The 18,721-nt window shown below is 45.9% G+C and overlaps 1 protein-coding gene across 1 annotated transcript in view; it reads left to right on the forward strand.

The window, feature by feature from the left end:
- Positions 1 to 10,934: 10,934 nt before the first annotated feature.
- DDRGK1 (DDRGK domain containing 1) overlaps positions 10,935 to 18,721 on the forward strand; it is a 41,814-nt gene continuing 34,027 nt past the window's right edge. The window contains exons 1-2 of the mRNA XM_075030502.1: positions 10,935 to 11,092; positions 17,921 to 18,079. Coding sequence (XP_074886603.1) covers positions 11,005 to 11,092; positions 17,921 to 18,079 — 247 coding nt within the window. The 5' untranslated portion in view covers positions 10,935 to 11,004. The remainder of the gene's footprint in view (positions 11,093 to 17,920; positions 18,080 to 18,721) is intronic.

Here is an 18,721-nt window from a genome sequence, read left to right on the forward strand (position 1 = left end):
GCAAGCACAGCTCCCTGCCTAATCTCCACCCTCCCCAGCCCTTCCAAGTGAGATAAGAGCCGCTGCAGAGGCAGCAAAGCAAACAAAGCTAGTGGAGCTGTAGCCTGCAAACCTTGGTGGGGAGCAGGGAACGGCCCCACGGAGAGAGGCGATAGCAACGCTGCCACCACCAAGCCATGGTAGGAAGGCAGATGTGGTAGATTCAAGAAGCCAAGGCAAGGAGGAATGAGCAAGGAAAACAGCTGGGAAAGGCTATGGGAACCCCTCGTCAGGCATCAGTTATGGTATGTAACCTTATTTCCATCTTCATTTATCTCTTGGCATTTACTGGCGCAATAGGCAACCTCACTGTGCTCTTTGCCTTCATCAGCAATGCCATCTGGCACAAAGTCCTTCAGCAATTAGTCAGGCTCATTGTCAGCGTGGCCCCGGTGACCCTCTGGCTCTATTCTACAAATTGCTCCCAGCAGTCCTCTCCTTTGCCGGCACCAGTGTTTTCGGAAAGAGGGGGTGCCGCATCCTCCTCTACACTGGTCAGTGGAGAATCTAAGTTTCCTCCACTTGATAAAGATCCACAGACCTAACCATCACTGGTCCAAGTTCATCTGCAGGCACCAGGGGCAGTACGTGAACAGCAACCTTGCTGGCTGCTGGATCTTCAGCGTTGTCTTCCAATTGCCCTACCTTCAGTACAACACAACAGCAGAGAGGATAAATAATGAAATCATTGCGTGCTTGGCTACCAGCACTTGTTTAAGTTCTCCATGGAGTTTCATCATGAAGTTCACCACCTACGCATCCGTCAGCCTGGATCTCATCTTCATCCTCCTTGTGATAGTCCTGAATGGATTCATCACTGATCTCCTCTGGAGGTAAAAGAGAAAGATAAGGTCTGTCTCAAACACAGGGAGCACCTGGAGCAAGCACACAGCTCAGGCGACCAAGATCTTGCTCTCACTGCTCTCCGTTTCTGTTGTCTGCTGGCTCTCCGATGACATCACCTGGATTGCTCTTTCAGCACTCCTTAAGCAAAACTTTGAGAACAGCATCCTCAGACGTCCCTACATAGTGCTATCCTGCATCTATTACTCACCCAGTTTCTATGTCATTGTGTTTGGCTACAAGAAAGTCAGACAATACCTCCCTGAAGCCTGCTGGTACCCGAGATGTGAGAAGCCTACCATTGTCCAGAGAATGGAGATGTAACCTCCCCAAATCCTTCGTGGGTTCTTCAACTTTCCAGACAGAAAAGCAGGCCTGCTATGAGAGATTTCTTCAGACATTTAAAATAAACCCCTGCCAGCTTTCTGGAAGCATCTCTTGGATCACGCTTCAAATTCAGGGGGTTCCCATCGTTCTTCTTGCACCTTGTGATAACATTGTGGGGTATCATCAACTAGATGAGGGAACTAATCAGAAAAAAGATCCAGTAGACATCAAACTATGGGTTCACCCCAGAGATGTGTCACAGAAAATATCCTAGAGAAAGCTTATTTCAAAAGGTGCAGCAGCAGGTAAACGTTTACCTTCAGCCGGATGAAAGCAAATGGAAATAATCTCATCATCGCCAGTCAGCGACAGCCTGTAATAGACAAGAGATCATGTATACATAGTCCCCAAGGACTTGTTACTTTTGAAAACTGTAAGAGGGAAAGTGGCATTCTTCAATATTGTCACTGGCAGGCAAGCGTTTCCATTTCCACAATAGTTCACTGAGAGAGAAAAGAAGTAACGAAAAGCCCCTGAAAGCCCAGGCATCACCCAAAAGTGGGCAGCCAGCAGAACTGTTAGATTCTAGGAAAAATTACTGTAAGATTATGTTTTCAGAATTCATGATTTTATAAAGATGAAAATATGACCAGGCAAATGGTGCTATGCTTTAGCAGTTTATGGCTTCCAGCACCAAACCTTTATCTCTCAACAAAACAGAAGTCATGAAGTCACAATGCCAGGGTACATTTTCTTGTGTCAGATCATTCCATGTATAATACAGCTGAGAAAATAAAGGAAAATGTAACTCCAAACACTTATGTACCTTTCCCTCCCAGCCCCAAGAGCAGGCGTCTGGGAAAAAAAAGAAGGAAAACTTCCTGTGTGCCATTCTGTCTTTAAAAAACTTTGTTTCCATTATTATTTTGATTTGACTGATGTGATTATGCATAATGAAATGTTAGCTGAAATGCTGAAAGGTGCTTCCCTTCCTTTCTAGTTCTGCCTAAAAACCTCCTTCTGCTTTTGTGCTCTCCCTTTAACATGGCAATACCTGCAACACAGCTGCAGGGGCTTTGGGGGTCTCTTCTTGTCCACACAAACCTGCTACATACTTGTGTATAGGCATCTTTTGCCATTTTGGGGTATATAACTCTGGGGTCACAACCTGCCTGCAATCCAGAGAGGATACTAAGTGCCTGGGGCATTTTAACAGATGCTCAACAAGGGATGGGCTACACAGAAAACTAGCCCAGGAGCTACCTACCCTCCTACGCTGCTTTTTCCCTAATCATTTGGTTGCAACTGGAAGTTGAAATGCAGTGAATTCCTCTTTGGGATTACTGGGTTTGCATCTCTCTCCAAGGGATCCAGTTCAGCTTCTTTTCCTTTAGGCTCTGCAACCCAGACCAAAGATCATTTCTGAGCTTCTTGACCTCTGTTGGAGACAGATCCCAGCAGAAAGAGATCCCTGCAAAAATGCTTTCCTAGCTGCTTTTGAGGGACAAATGTTGCCTGGGTTTCCCTGTCCTTTTTTTTAGAGGCTCCAGGCTTTCAGGATTCAACACACAGTGCACATGTAAAATACACAAAGGCAGCAAAAGGCTCCTGGTAGCCCCTGGCAAAGGCCATGTATTGGTTCTGACCCCTTCCCACCTACCTGGGGGATGCAACCTGCCTTCCCCTGGGTGTCCCTGCAGCCCAGGCTGCTGCGTCAACCCCAACCCCTTGCCCCCACGACCCACTGTGGGTCTACACCACCCTCAGTGACTCACAGCATTCCAGAGACTCGGAAATCTTCCTGATTTCTGATAGTTGACCCTGCAAGGAAGGCAGACAGTGCAATATTTCAGGGAACAGGGGAGAAAAGAATTGATTCTTCCTCTGAAGCCTTCTGTACGGCTTTTAAAAGGACCCCTGGAAACCTGCCATGTTGGCCAACCAAGAAAGTAAGGTATTAGATTACATGTGCCTTGAGTCTAGTCCAGCCTGACCATCCTCAATCCTATGTTTCCCCATTTATCCACATATTAGATACAACAGGGACAATAGCCCTGTTCCTTTTCCCACACTGCCCAATTAACACTAGCTAGGAGCACCACTTGTTGGAGAGAGAAGGCAATTCAGTCGAGACACGTAACACAGGCGACGAATGCAGTACCAGCAAGGACTGGTAACTCCCGATCCTGCTGGACCCCTACTAAGTGGTTTGATTTTAAGGATTTTTTAAATCTAGTTTTAAATAAAGATACTCTGTCTTCTGCTCTCCCTCAACTTCCTCCAGCAACGTAACCTATTTGGATTCGCTCCAGGGAGATGAAAGTAGCCTTGCTGCTCCCAGAGTTATCTGTGAACTCCACGCAGTTTGGGTAGAAAAGCAAATATTCCATGCCACTGGTGCAGCTTGCCAGCTGTCAGCAAGGAGCTGCTGAAATGGAGTAGTGTTATTTCAAAGCCAGATAAGGAGACTGCGCATGGTGCATTCAAACTGATCTCTTCTTGTACGTGCAATTCCTTCTGTTTTATTTCATGGTCATTTGCGGAATTGCATAATAATTTAGGCTGGAAGGTACCTTGTCCAGCTCTACTGTTGAATACCTCCAAGGAAAGCAATGTCCCCACCTCTCTCAGCTTGTGGTCCAGCATTTCACCATCCTCACAGTGAAAATATTTTTCCTTGAATCTCATTGGAATTTCCCTTGCTGCAGCTTACACCCGCTGCCTCTCATCCTTTCGTCGCACACCTCTGAGAGGAGTCAGGCTCTCCCTTCTCTGTAACCTTAATTACGTAGCTGAAAAGAGCAATTAGATCTTACTCAGCCTTCCCTTCTCCAGGCTACACCAAGCCAGCTCTCAGCCTCTCCTCTCCCATCATGTGCTCCAGCCTCCTGACCACGTTCATTAGGACATTCCTACGGTGCTACGCGCAAGGCAAGACCTCATCTGGCCAAGTCATTCGTATTCAAGACAGAAAGACAGACAGACACATGAAGAAGTGCGAAGTCTGGCATCACTAGGGTAGGGAGCAAGAGGACCTGGGCTTGTTCAGCCTCACTGAAGAAGTCTGAAAGGGAGATGAACTCAGGCAGATGAAGTCTGCTCTTGGGCTACGCCAGTATTTTCTGATGCTGTTGTTCCACAGACACGTCTTTTGGTGATAAAAAGATTATCAGAAGCCAGGATCGGTTCTCTGGCCCATTCCACCACGTGCTCATGAGCACAGAGGGAAAGGGACAGGTGAAGTGATGCTGAGAATGGCAGGAAGAAGCCTTCAGAGGAAGGGAGGCTTTGCCCCAGAGACAATGTCTGGGAGAACCACAGTTTAGCCTTTAGCCAAGACGAAGTAAAAATACTTTTTTCTGTGTTGCATCCAGAAAGAGAAATGCAGGCTGTGACTCAACCTGCTCATGCTGAAACCAAGATGTTAAATGGTGAACAACATTCCCATTAAGTGGAGTTTGCAATCTGGCTAAGCGCACTTGATTTAAGTAACTTGGCTGGAAACATGGATTTTTGCAGCTAAAGCCTTACCTCAAGCAGCAGTCGCAGTACAGTTGCAACTCCCCATCAGTCCCTGGGGACAACCTAAGAGAGGCATTGCTGGGTTACAGCAACGTCACCCCTGTTTCCTCTACATGCCCACATGCAGCAAAGAAAATAAACTGCATTTCAACGTCTCTGGTTTTCTTTTCCCTTCATGCTGGTGGATATGTGGAGAGAGAAGAACAGTTCTTTGTTAATTTGTGCTGGAAAGCCTGATCATCCGGGTCTTCGCCGCTACTTGCGTGTTGTCAGCTGAGTCACTGACTTTGCGGGACATTTATTTCAAATGGAGATGACTGCCCTGAGAACGAGATAGCCTTTTTAATTAAATGGGGTTTAATGGAAACAAGGGAAGGGACAGATGAAATTAAACTGGGGTTGCAGTGACAGACTTCTTAACTAATGACTTCCAAATTGGTTACAATTTACATTTTGAAAAGATACAGGAAGCTCATTAAGGCTCTAGACAAACAGCTTGGCAGGCCAGACCGGAGAGTAGAGCTCTGCTGTCGGAGCAGCGCTGTATGAAAAAGATATCCAGAATGATAGCAACTACTGAACATTAACAACATCGCTATTTATATAATGGTTGTCCTGCCCAGGACTGACTCTGTGTAGAAGGCCAACATTTTTATCTCTCATTTTCAGCTACAAAATGCCAGGCACAGAAAAGTAACCTGCATGGTGCTGGGACTAAGCTCGGATGAGTTATGCAGAGTTAGTCAAGGATGATTTCCAGCAGAAAACGCAGGTCTAGAAGAACAGGTCTTTTCAGGGAATGTGTCTATTCTCAAGAAACGTTGGTTAGGAGCCATCTGACATAATTTACAGCCAAAAGAGATGAAGGAAACAATGCAGATGAATTGCTGGAAAGACATCCACCCACACAGACGCAGTCACAGCCGCGTGGTCTAAACCAGGTGGTCAGGGCATTAACTGGGGATAGCGTCTCCTTAAAATCAGGGACATCCAAATCCACACACCCTGCACGGCTTCACTGTTCACCAAAGAGCCTTTGAAAAGTTTTGGGTTTGCCTCAGTGCACACCAGGACATTTTTAAGAATCGCTTCTCACCCATGCTGCTCTTTTTGCAGTTTAAGCCAGCACCCTGTCTGCTGGGCTGAGTCATACCAAAAAGGTAGATCCCCACCGCTGTGGCCGTGCGGGAGGAAAGCATCTGAATTTCAGTCTTAGGGACTTCACCACTATTTTTTTCTTTAATCACCCATTAGCACGGCAGTCTCGATCTCCAAATATTTTTGAAGACCTGCTCAAGGAAAATCTTAGCCTCGCTGGATTTCTTTCAGATTTATATTTTTACTGGCACTATTGGTTTCAAATCTTCCCCCCAGCTTTCGAGGTGAAGGGCACCTTTATCTGATCACCAAGTCTCACTCCCTGCATCACTCAGCCAGTAACAGCTGCCCCAGAAGAAGCTGTGGCTGAACTAGACCAGACACTCAACTCTTCAGAAATGAACTGCCATGAAACACAACACAGCAGGACAAACCTCGCAATGGTTTGAGGCCTTCAAACCTAGAGCACCTTCTGATGTGTTGTGGACTCTAAAGCAGAAAAACAAACAAAAAAAATCCCGGAAACCACCACACAGTGAGAACTGAGTTTGTGGCACCCCACTTGCAAACGACAGTGCAGCTGGTGACTGTGATCGCCTGAACTCAGTAGAGAAAAGGAAAGTAAGGGGAGATAACCATGAGATCCCACCTAGCAGGGTCTTTCTCATGGAACTTCCAACTAAGCTCTGTTAGCGTTCTCACAGCCTAACCAAGGGAGGACCACAAGGCTTCGCTTGCATTCAGCCATAACCTGGGAGCGTACAGGAGACAGAAATCCAGGGCTGCAGTTCTGCTCTTGAGGCAAAGCCCTGACAAACTGTCCCCTTTCCATAAAAATGTCAGTAACTCTAGAACAAGAGACCAATGCAAGCAGAACCACATTTTCCTTTGTCTTGTTTTCACCTTGTTTTCATGTATGTCTTAATTTTGCAGTTTGGTTTTCAAGAACTAAGACTCTATTTTGATTGAGTATGCCTGTTACTTTTATTTATATTTCTCTGTTTAAGGTAAATTTAAAAGCTATCTCAAGCAACAATAAACCATATTATATCATTTAAAACAAGCAATCCAAGTAGAGCAGTGAGAACAAAGCGTCAGCGTCTCAACAGACCAAGACAGGTCTCACAAGCTTCTTTAGAGGCTTTGGGGAGGTGCTGAGCTACCACATGGTGCACCAATGTCCTGGGTGGAGTTCACCCCACATATAAGGTTATCAGTACATTGCCCTAAAACTATAAAATACACCTGCAGCTCTTTAACTCTGGCACACTGATTCAGACACCTCCCAGAGTTTCATCATGCAATCCACCGAGTGCTTCCTGGAAGGTGCTGAAGACCTTTTGCGCCCACTGGCACAAAGGAGTGGATCCAGAAACACTTCTGTTCGTTAGCACATTTATAGACGAGTATTTGGAAGAATACCAGAGGTCCATATCCAAGTGGGAGGGAGCCGGCAAGCAGTGCTTGCATTATTTCTCCCTGTAAATACATTCTGTTACACGAAGGTTACATCCACGCTGTAAATTCAGGGATGCCCAGGCACTGGAAAGTAATCATCCACATGAGAAAATTGTTAGAAAGTTCCCCAGCGTAAATTTGGGTGCCAATTTGCATTTTCCTAGATATTTCCCAGGCATGGTTCAATGCCCGGAACAGCCCAAGAACAATCCCCAGCAAGGAGTTTGCATCCAGCCACCCTCTTCTGGAAGGCAAAACCATTTACAAGTGTGTAAGAGGGCACTTTGTGCCAGTTGGCCACAGGGCCCAGGATACATTTAGTTCCTGGATGCGCTTAGTTTATTAGCACAGATGATGCTGAATTGCTTCTACTTAGAGTCTGATTACCGGACATCAATACATGATGCCACCGTACACTTAGTGAATCAAACACTCTGGGACTACACTGCCAGCTGGATTAATTCTCCTTGCTATTACAAAGAAATGGTGATCATTCACGCAAGTGTATATAATTCCTATACACAATGAGGCATTTGAGCGGGGAACGTGCTCTTTGACCTTCTGTCAAAATAAATAATAATTTGAAAAGCCACATACTTTCCCTCAAAACTGCCTGCATCGGGACCAGGCGCTGCCCCCATGCTGGCTGAGGAAATGGGATAGACTTGCAAGTTCTGGATTACTATGATCCCACCATAGCACAATATTTGCAAGACTGAGTGGGACAAGTCGTGCTCCAACAGCAGTCACTTAAACCCAGTTAATATCTACTGCTTATCACAGCCTTCACATACATTTTGCTAGTGTCTTGGTAGAAATTCAACCTGAAAATCCTCTGAAATCTACATGTTTATTAAAGAGACCGGAGGGACTTTTCCAGATCTAAACTGGGAAAAATATAAAAGGGCATCTGAGAAATAGAGCCCAAGGGATGTAAAATGTTTCTGAAGAAGACCCCGGTGCCATAACCAAACGGAACTGAGCATCCGATGCCCTGCCCTTTATCTGTAGAGTTTAAGCTCTGTTTCTACATGGCATAACGGTGACACCTACAGGAAAAAACTCATGTGCTACCTCTGCAGCCCAGAGAGGAGCGGATGACATCACATCGTTTATATTATCTCCTTATTCAAGGTCATAGGGACCATGCAAGCAAATAAAATACATTATCACTCGCACAAGAAAGTGCTGGCTGCAGGGCAAGGTCATTAGCTGGATGATAAGAAAACAGGATCTGGGACCCATCAACTCCCTCCACATCTGCTGCAGCCACTGCTACCAAGCAAAGCACGAATGACAGCAGAGGTAGGCAAACTAAAAAAAGGTAAAATTTCTGTAATAACTCTTCTTTCTGGATGCATCTTTTGAGCTTTGCTCAGTGTATGCCCACGTGTGGCTCCAGGACACGGCTATTTGTGCACCCAGAGTGCCTTGTACTGAGTTACACTGAGACTTGTCACTAAACACAGACAGGTTTGTGAAAACACCCCACCGCTTCCCGCTCCTTCAGCAATGAACTCCCTGCAGGGCAGAGCACACACTGGTATCTCACACTTGGCCTGTGCCCGTTTACTGTTTTCTCAGCAGCGTTACAGGACTTGATACAGAACTATAGAAGAACATTCAAACGTTAGAGCACATCATATTTCTTAGGAAGTTTAGTATGTTCTCCAATCAGAATGGATTTTAAGAAAGTGAAATATCCTACAGGTAAAATCACTAAAAGCTTTGTTCTTAACTCTCATTAGAGTCACCATTTTTAAAGTTTGCAGGCAAAGACGTGGAAGAAAAAACGAGACATTTTTCATTCAGGTTTTATTTTTACAAGCGATCCTGACCATTACACATGATATAAAATAACCATTGTCTGAAGCATACCCTGAAGATAATCACCAGGAAAGCTTCAGTTCACAATTTATCTGATTGTGTATAGGTGCAATTTCCCTTGTGTCTCAAAAGTTACCAGAAGACATGTCCTTTCCGACCACCCAGTGAGTATGAGACTAACCTGGTAAGACTGAAACAGACCACAGACAATACAGTTTGAGCAGAACATGAACAAAGGGGCATTGTCACCAATTTCCAAAATGAGATTTGAAAGATTATTATTAAAGCAAAACTTTGTAATAAAACATCCAGTAGTTCACTCCCTTTTTGAGAACTTCCCACTGTGTTGCTGGTTCTACGTTGTGAAGACTTAACAAATTCCTTAGTAGAAGCTGTTTTTTCTGTGGCAGACAGATCTGAATTTGTCTTGAGCACATGACTGTATGTGCAAAGGCAGCTGTGCGGTCCACAGTAATGACTGATTAGCTAAAACAGTTATTTTGATCATGTCTAGATGTCCAATAGTCTCTAATTTCCATTTTCAATTTATTAAAACATTTCCCCCAACAACAAACAGTACTTTAAAAGGTCACACAAAAGGGATCTCCAAAGCAAGAAAGGGCTAGATCAGTCAGAACTTTACAACCACAAAGCAAGTCAAAACAAGTAAAAACTAAAATATTTTCCTCCTCACTCACAGAAGGACTGGGGCAGAGCCTGACAAACGGTTTCAGATCTAACAGTGGGCGACCATCCAAAGGGGGGGAAGTTTGTTCTCCACCCCCAGCTGCAAGTTCCTGCAGCATCCTTTTTGTGCTGATATATGTTCTGATCTGGTTAAAAACCAAACCCAGGGAAAAAAAAAAAAAAAAAAAAGAAAAATAAATTAGCTCCTTGCTCTGGCCCATTGCATGGTCACACAGCATTGCCAGCAGCAAAAGGGAAGCGACAGGAGACAGATCCTCCATTTGGCTGGACACCAGCATTAGATCAGCTTAAAGCAATTATCAATCTACAGCCAAAGCCCACCCAACTTGCACTGGCTCTGCACAGACCAATGCAAACCTGATTTTCACACAAATCAGCTTCCTCTGGGTGGCTTGGTGTCCTACATTTTTACCAAATTAAGCCAGCTTTCCCACATTTTTACCAAGGTAAGCCAGCTCACTAAGCAAGATGGCTAGCTTTCGGCCAGCTCAGGGTCAGCCTCTCCGATTTTGTCAGGGGCAAACTTGCTTTGGTTGAGACCGCGTCAGGACATTTCTTCAGCTGCCTGATGTGCTGCTGAGCCAGGCAGCTTCACCTTGATGCTAGGCCTACATACCACTGACTTAAAGGCAGTGCTTATAGACTTTTCACAAAGTGTAACTTAAGCTTCATCGGGCCCGGTGCACGTACTGAGGTGCTGGGCCACGGCTGAAGATATCGCCACGCGTGGGCCAACCCGCTGCACGCACAGACGCTTCACCCCTCGGTGCTGCTGAAGGAAACGCCTCCAACACCCGTCCCCGACGGCCAGGCCCACCGCCGCCGCGCTCACGGGCGGTTTTGCCTCACAGTTTTTAATTCCTCCTTTCAAATTCCCTTCCAGACGAACCGAGGCCCGGCCCGGACCCCGCCGCCTCCCTCACTGACCGCCCCGGGGCCGGCGCTCCCTCCCCCCCTCCCCTCGCTGCCAGGACCCCGATCCCCACGCGGGCTGCCCTCCACCGCGCCTGCCCGGCTCCACCACGGCCCGCCTCAGCGCCGGCCCGCTTCAGGCAGTACGCGGGCAGCCCTCGAGTGGAGGGGGGCCTTGCGGCCGTGAGAGGTGGGAACGTACCAAGTGCCGCCCCCCCCTCTCATTCCACCCTCCACCCCGCGGCCGGTGTGGGCGGGGCCGGACTTAGGATGGACGCGGCGCTGCTCGCCGCCGCCGCCGTGCTCCTCGCCGTCCTCCTCTTCTTCGCTACCCGCCTCCGCGGCCAAGCGAGGGCAGGTGGGTTAACGGGTCTCGGTCTCCCCCCCCCCCCCCCCCCTCCGCCTCAGTGGCTGCTTCCCGCCCCGTTCCGGCGGGGCGCGCTCAGGCGGGCCCGCCCCTGTTCTCAACGGGGTCCGCCGGGCCCCCGCGCGCCTCGCCTCAGGCCTTCCCCTGAGGGAGGGGGAGCCGCCATGGCGGGGGGGGGGGGGGGGGCGGTTGTTCCCGGTGTTTCCCCCGGGATTTCTGGTGTCCTTCCCTTCCCTCCACCCGCCGGGGTCGTCCCCTCAGGCCCCGGGGTGAGAGTCCCGGGCGGCGGCGGGGCCTGCTGTTGCTGTTCGGTTCCCGGCCTGACGCGGTTCTAGGGTGAGGGACAGCGGGTTTGTCGTGGTGTTGAAAGTCTGGCAGGGTTCCCGCTCTGGGGCTGGGAGGGCGGGGGGGAAGGTGTATCCCTAAGGCTCCTCCTGCGAACGGGGAGTGGAATCTACTGCGTGAGGTGACAGCCCAGCCTGGCTGACAGGACCCCTGGTTCTCCCTGGCAGGTCCTGGCCAACGGCCGGTTAACGTTCCTGTCAGACAGGAGACCTGACAGGCAGGCCTGTCTCTCTCCGGCCCCTGACAGCCTGCTTTACCTGCATTTCACAGAAATTGCCCACTTCTGCTCCTTTTCTGCCTCACCCGACGCTGTGAGGGCTTGCTAGCTGTGCCAGGTTTAGGTGCGGTGTTGCGCAGTCCCGTTCTGGGGACGGGTAGATGATACAGCACTTCCAGTCCTCCCTCAAATGGCGAGTGTCTTATTGCTGACCAGCAGCTAGAATTGTAGAATCGTTTAGGTTGGAAAAGACTTTTAAGATCATCGAGTCTAACTGTAAACCTAACAGCTGCCAAGCCCGCTGAGGCAGCGTGGAACCATGGTGGAAGAGACTTTGGCATGGGCGCAAGTTGAGTGTTATGGGAAGAAATCAGATGTGTCTGAACTTACCAGCCTTGATGTGTTTTCAAAGTGGAAGAAGGGAGGTCATTTAGCTGTGGGTCTCAAATTCACATCTTTAGCCAGGACAAACACTGAAGCCTTTGTCAGTATAACACCAGTTGCCAGGATTTGGTGTGTTTTGGGGTTGGGTTTGTTTTGGTTTTCTTTTGAGGAGGGGGCAGCTTTGATAATTTTTTTTAAGAGGGAAAGAAACCAAAACACCTCTGGTATAAACACATTGCAGTGCAAGAGCGTATGCTGGTAAGACCTTTGTGTTAAGAGCAGGTTTTGCTGATTATAATTTGATTTTCCAACACATTTCTCTCATGCCTTCTTTTGTATAGATGTGGTCTAAATCTTTCTCAACAGCTTGGAAACTGATGAAACTGTCAGGTTTCTAGTTAGTTAAAGCTTTTGGTAAAAAGTGAGTGCGTGTCCCAGAGAAATGAGACTGCTGGAAATAAGTAATTTCCTGAACTTGACTTGTATCATGACTTAGGTAAATCAGGAGCTGTGGGGTTCAGGAGGATTTCTTTTTCTTTTCTTTTTAAGTGTATGCTAACTTGAAGCCCAAACATTTGGTTTAAATGGTCTGAATTCTCAAAAAGCTTTAATACTGTTTTTGAGCAGCTTGCTTAAAGTTAGTTTACATTCAGGATAATTTAATCACTTCAAAGCCTCTTTTTCCATGGCATCTTTTTGACACTTCCACATTAGCCTTGCTTTTTTAATTGTGGTTTTAACATAATTTCTACCTTACTATACTGATTTCTGTCATTATAAAGCCCTTTACAGAATTTCAGTTTGTGGGGATGACGTTGTTCTCCTCACACAACAGAAATTATTTTTCAAAACCATTGGGGCTGTGGCATATTTAATATCTGCAAAATTTGGTCTTAAACAGGAATTTGCTTTCCTGTTCCTCTTGCTTATGTGCAAAATGGAAGCTGCTACAATTCTGCTAGTAAATCTGTGTTGTCTCATGGAAAGTATTTGAAGCCAGGGACTCCTGACCTAGTGAACTGGTTGGTAGCTCTCACCTTTTCTTTTTAATGTCTGGGGATTGGGGCAGCAGCTTCTCTTTATGCTCTCTCTTAGGGAATTGCCCTTTTAAAAATGTGCAAGACTTGCCTGCTTTGCATAATGAAGGCAGCTAAGGATCACAAGAGGTAAATCCTGTAACTGTATTTCCTTTGAAAGGTCATTTGGAGCAGCACAGTGTTTCCAGCAAGATCATGCCTGGACTTGTTCTGCTGAGAATAGAAGAAAAAAAAAAGTAGCTTCGCTGGCTTTTACACATGGTTGGCATATCTACTTGTGAACAAGCCCTAATGTGGTAAGCTCTTCCAGGCAAAAGCACCTCCCCAGGGAAGCCAAGCATACTTCCACCTGTTGCAGTTTCTCTTTGAATTTCACAGGTTAGGTTAGCACGAAGGTAGATGCTGGATGCTGCCTGTGTGTTAGGAAGTACCACTAACGTGTGAGGGTGCAGTAGGTGGAGCTCTCTCCGCATCGTACGGGACGAGGGAGCTCACAAACTAGTAGCTGTGTCTTGCTGGACTGCCTCGAAACTTGCCAGCCCAGGTGTTACCCTGATGGATTTGCTTATCTGATATAACTGAAGATAATGTGCTGTGGTAGGTGAAGGATTGCTTCTCAAGAAAAAAATGCCTTTGCTCTGAGTGGAAATTTGCAAGGCTTCATAAAGGAACAGATATCTACCTGGGATATGTAAAATTAGCTCTTAAGAAGTCTGGGCTCTGAAAGATTTCATAGGGTTCTTTGTAATGATGTAACAGTGGTGCTTCACGTCCAGTTTAGGAAAGAGCTCTGCAGAGTTCTGCTCTGTTTCCCTTTGGGAAGGAGCTCTGATAGTGCAATGAAAGTTTCACGGTTGCTGCTGTGTACTGGCTGACAAGTCAGATGAAATAATCTCCATTGCTGCCTCTGCACTGTGCTGATGTTTCTGAAAACGCAGAGGCGGAGCTGCTGTCTCAGCACGGCAGTAAACCTGCCGTCCCCAGAAAAGAGGTATTGCCTGGGTTTTGGAAGGCTGAGTCGGAAACTGGAGAACCTAAAGCTTAAAATACAAACTAAACCTGACTTTCAAGCCGTGTCCATTTTCCAGACATCTGTTTAATTTTTTGTTTGTATTGCCTGTTAATTTGAGGGCTTTATCTAATTAATATCTTGTGGCCTGCCATTCTGCAAACCATGGAGCATCTCCTGGATCAGCTTGTCTAACCTGTATAATGTTGGTCATTAAGTTTCACTCAGATGGCTCTGCATCAAGTCTCATTAGTCCTTGTGTGACTAATCTCTGCGTGAACTGGCTAGCCTGGGGTGCCGCTTATGTCTGAGACCTCTGCAGCTACAGGAAAATGAAGAGATGTATTGAGATAAGTGCAGTGGCCAAACCACGCCCTGTGCTGCAGCAGGAGGTGAAAAAAGCACAGGGCCAGACCCCAAGGAAAATTATTCTTGATCTCAAATCTGACAGTCGATCCAGTTCCAGGAATAAGAGCAAGAGGGTTTTTAAGTGTATCCTCTTTATTCTTTGAAATCACTAGTCACACCCCTCCGTGTGCAGCTCTAGTCTATCTGTGGTACTTCCAGTTCAGAGGGAGAGAGAGTACATCTGACTTTCTAGATACTGGAATAAATGATGTGTCTTGAGCCACGGAGACAAATTGTTGACCCCTGAAGAACCAACCAGGTAGAAGTGTGTTACAGGCAGAGTAAATGATTCTTTTCTTCTCCCCCTTGTGAAGGATGGGAAGAAATGCAAGGACTAACATTCAGGTTTTTCAAATGACTGTCCAGCTGAATGCCTTGCAAACAGAAGCTATAGGGGGTAGGAGGGAAGAAAAAAGCTGTATTAAAGTGTATCTTTTCCTACTAAATGAGAATCCGTAGTGTCGTCTAGGTGTCTTCTGTCGTTTGTCCAAATGTTTTGGAGATCTGACAAGGATTGTCCAACAACTGCCTTGTGTGTTTGACCATGATACAAGTCAGGTTTGGTGGGGTTTTTACTGCTTTTTTGAGCCCTGTTAACACTGGTCAACTTTGAGGAATAACCATGTCTCCTGTGGAGAATTAAATTGAGAAAATAGGACAGCTTGGCTCACATATTTGTCTCTGTGAGGGTTAAGCATCTCAGTTTGAAATGAATATGTGGCTTATAAATAGATTCCTCTTTCACAAAATGCAAAACAGTCTCTGTTTCGCAGGACAACGGGAACCAAAAACAAACCCCAGAATGAATGAGGGCTGGAACTGCACAGCTGATACGCTATGCAGGACCACCTTTGGAAGTTACTGAGATAGACACACTGAAGCTTTCAGGTGAAAGGATGCTAAGGTTTGAATTGCAGTGTATCTCAAGAACTTAAGAGAAATATTGCATTTGTATAAAAAGTCTTTTTGCAGACTAAGTATTTCTGGCATTTAGTAGTGTCCCAATAAGTGATCTGCTGCTCTGCCTTTGCAGTATAATGCTTTCCTATAGCATGTTCTGTAGCATTCAAAATAAGCATTATCATGCTATAAATAAGACTGGGCAAGCCTTGAAGCAAAATGCTTGGATCCCTGGAGCCTACACTCTGTAATTTATTATAGACCTGTTTTGGTCCACAGATAAAAGGAGTGGATGAGAACAAGAGGGTGACAGCAGTGTGGTAGTGCAGTGACTCAATTCAAAATGTCACGGTGCGTGCTAGTGCTGGAGTTTGCTGGGGGACTGCTAAACATCATTGTTGCAGCAATCCCGAACTGCTAATGGCTTTGCTGGCCAAATATTTCCCCAGATGACTCTGCTTTGCAGCCTGTGCTGAGCTCAGTGCTGTTGCAGCTATATTGTTATCAGCACCAAAGTTAGCTACTTTGAAGCTAGTTGAGATATACCGAGATGAGCTGCAAGCACACCTTTGATCATTGTGTAGATCTAGTCATAATGAATCTTATTTTCTGATCATAGATATGCTAATAGTAGTTTTTTTAGGAAGGCATTGTTTGGATCAGAGGATGCTGGAGACTTGGCAGAGTATGCAAAGCATCTTGTGCTCCTGCTGGGACACAATATAATCTGGCAAAGCACAAAAAAGTGTGTCCTGAGTTTAAGCAATGAGTAGTTCTGCAGCTTTCCATGGGACCAGTTGAATATTTACCTGAATTAAGGCATAGTAGTTAATACTTTGCAGGATTGAGCAAGTAACAACGTACACAAATATAAGTTATGCTTATCAATGGAATATGCAAAGCAGGTATCAAGCATGATGATATTTTACCCTTATCTTGATTGTTTTGGCATGACTACCATAGTTGATAGCAACAGGATCAGGGAGGTCTCAAAGCAAAACCTGGCCAAGAGTTTTCTATGGAGAACTTCTGAAATGAGCCCACTGGTCAGTTGCTTGCTCCCATGCTGTCTCCCAGCTGCTCCTCTGTTAGGATATTCCTCATTTGTAAGATCTTAATTAGTAACTGAAGCATATGCAGAGAGGATGGCAGTGAGAGCTGCAGTGACCTTTGGTGTTCTGTCTTCCCCTACATGTGTTTATTGGGAGACCTGCAGTTTAAATCAGCGTGGTAGAATGAAGTTACCCTGTATGTATCACAGCTGTAATTTGTAATCCTTATTTGCTATTCAGGTTTTGTTTCAGGTGTAACGATTTACATATTCCACTCTGAAACATGCATGCTTTGAGGTTTGAATTCAGATGAATCTACTTCTAAGTTACACAAGTACAAAATAAAAATAAAATTAAAAAATGAGAATACTTTAGAAGAGAAAAAAAGTATTTCTGGGTCCTTGCCTTTTGGTAACTCAGAAACTATTAGACTGCTAGTCCTGCCAGCTAAAGAGAATTGTTTTCTGGCAGAAAGGAAAAACAGATTATCAGTTCAGATGAAATAATAATATTTTTTAAGTGCTTGGGGTAGGCAAGGGGGTGTCTGTCTTTGTTTTGTGGTGTGGTGATTTTGGGGTTTTTTTTGTGGGGGCTCTGTCAGATCAAATAACATTCGCAGCACATAGCTATAGCTTTTTCTTTATGATGATCTATATGCTGTTGCAAAAAAGACTGCTGTCAGGATAAAATTTCCGTTTGTCCTGGTTTCAGCTGGGATGGAGTTAATTGTCTTCCTAGTAGCTGGTACAGTGCTATGTTTTTTGAGCTAGGTATGAGAAGAATGTTGATAACACTGATGTTTTCAGTTGTTGCTGAGTTTTGTTTAGACTAAGTCAAGGATTTTTCAGCTTCTGATGCCCAGCCAGCGAGAAGGCTGGAGGGGCACAAGAATTTGGGAGAGGACACAGCCAGGGCAGCTGAGCGAGACTGGCCAACAGGGTATTCCATACCATGTGACGTCATGCCCAGTATGTAAACTAGGGGGAGTGGGGGGATTGCCGCTCGGGGACTAACTGGGTGTCGATTGGCGGGTGGTGAGCAGTTGCACTGTGCATCATTTGTATATTCCAGTCCTTTTATTATTACTGTTGTCACTTTATTAGTATTATCATTATTAGTTACTTCTTTTCCTGATTTTCTCCCCCATCCCACTGGATGTGGGGGGGAATGAGTGAGCGTCTGTGCGGTGCTTAGTTGCTGGCTGGGGTTAAACCACGACACGTTGCATAGAGCACTGGGCACAAATAAGAAGGTTCCAGTGCATGATCCTGCTTAATCACAGGAAAGCAACTTGCACATATCTCCTGCCATGCAGGGGAAAAAAACCATGTGAGAGTGGGGAGGCATTCTCTCATTTGGAAAACACCACCGGTATTGCATTTCTGATTGCAAAAGTTGACTAGCAAAAGGACAACTGCAGCAAGCAGAGGTGTCAAATCTCTCATCAATTAAATTTCCCTTTTGCAGCTGATGAGGAACACCAGCAAAATGTGGCAGCAGCAGCAGTGGCCAGGCCCCGGTCCCATGCTGAAGAGCGGGGAGATGGGATGCCAAGGCGCCGGAGGAACATGGGAAACCGGATGATGGCCCAGAGGAGAGCGCAGCAGGCGGAAGACTGGGTGGAAGGTAATATTTGGTTCAGTTCATCTTGCAAACATCGAAACGCACCTTAACAGCAGACGTTAAGGTTGGTGAAGGGGTGCGGTTGGCTCCTGAAGAAAGTTTTTCAGTTTTGCTGACTGTGAGTTACTTACAGCTTGACTATAATCTATTTCACTCTCCAACTTCATTCTGTACTTCCTCACTTAATCTCTATGTACCACTTATCTTTAACTGAAGTGTCTGCCTCCTCCTGTGGTGAATTCTGGCAGTTTGTTGTGCCGACAGTGCATCACAACATATTCTTTGCTTACTTCCTAGAAACTGCCTTTTGTATTTCCTGCTTAACCATGCAGGTTAAATTTGGGTAAACAGAATCCGCACCTTGCACTCAAATAATGAGCCATAGTAAAGTACTGGTTTCTTACAAATTGGTGGGAAGCATTAATTCCCCAATGTAATCTCTGTAAAATCTGTAGTTTTCTTTCTGAGGAGCCATACAGGTGGTGATCAGAATCAAGCCAATTAACTGGAGATCACCACAGACTGCAGCATTTTGTCTTACTGCCAGCAGTTTGTTGACAATGAGTCCTCTGTTCCTGTGCTGGATCTACAGTTAATAGCTTTGCTTCTGTGGTGTGGTTGTAGACGAGAACATGGTGATAAATA

The sequence above is a fragment of the Buteo buteo genome, chromosome 1 (assembly GCF_964188355.1).
Source record: "Buteo buteo chromosome 1, bButBut1.hap1.1, whole genome shotgun sequence".
NCBI classification, from domain to species: domain Eukaryota; kingdom Metazoa; phylum Chordata; class Aves; order Accipitriformes; family Accipitridae; genus Buteo; species Buteo buteo.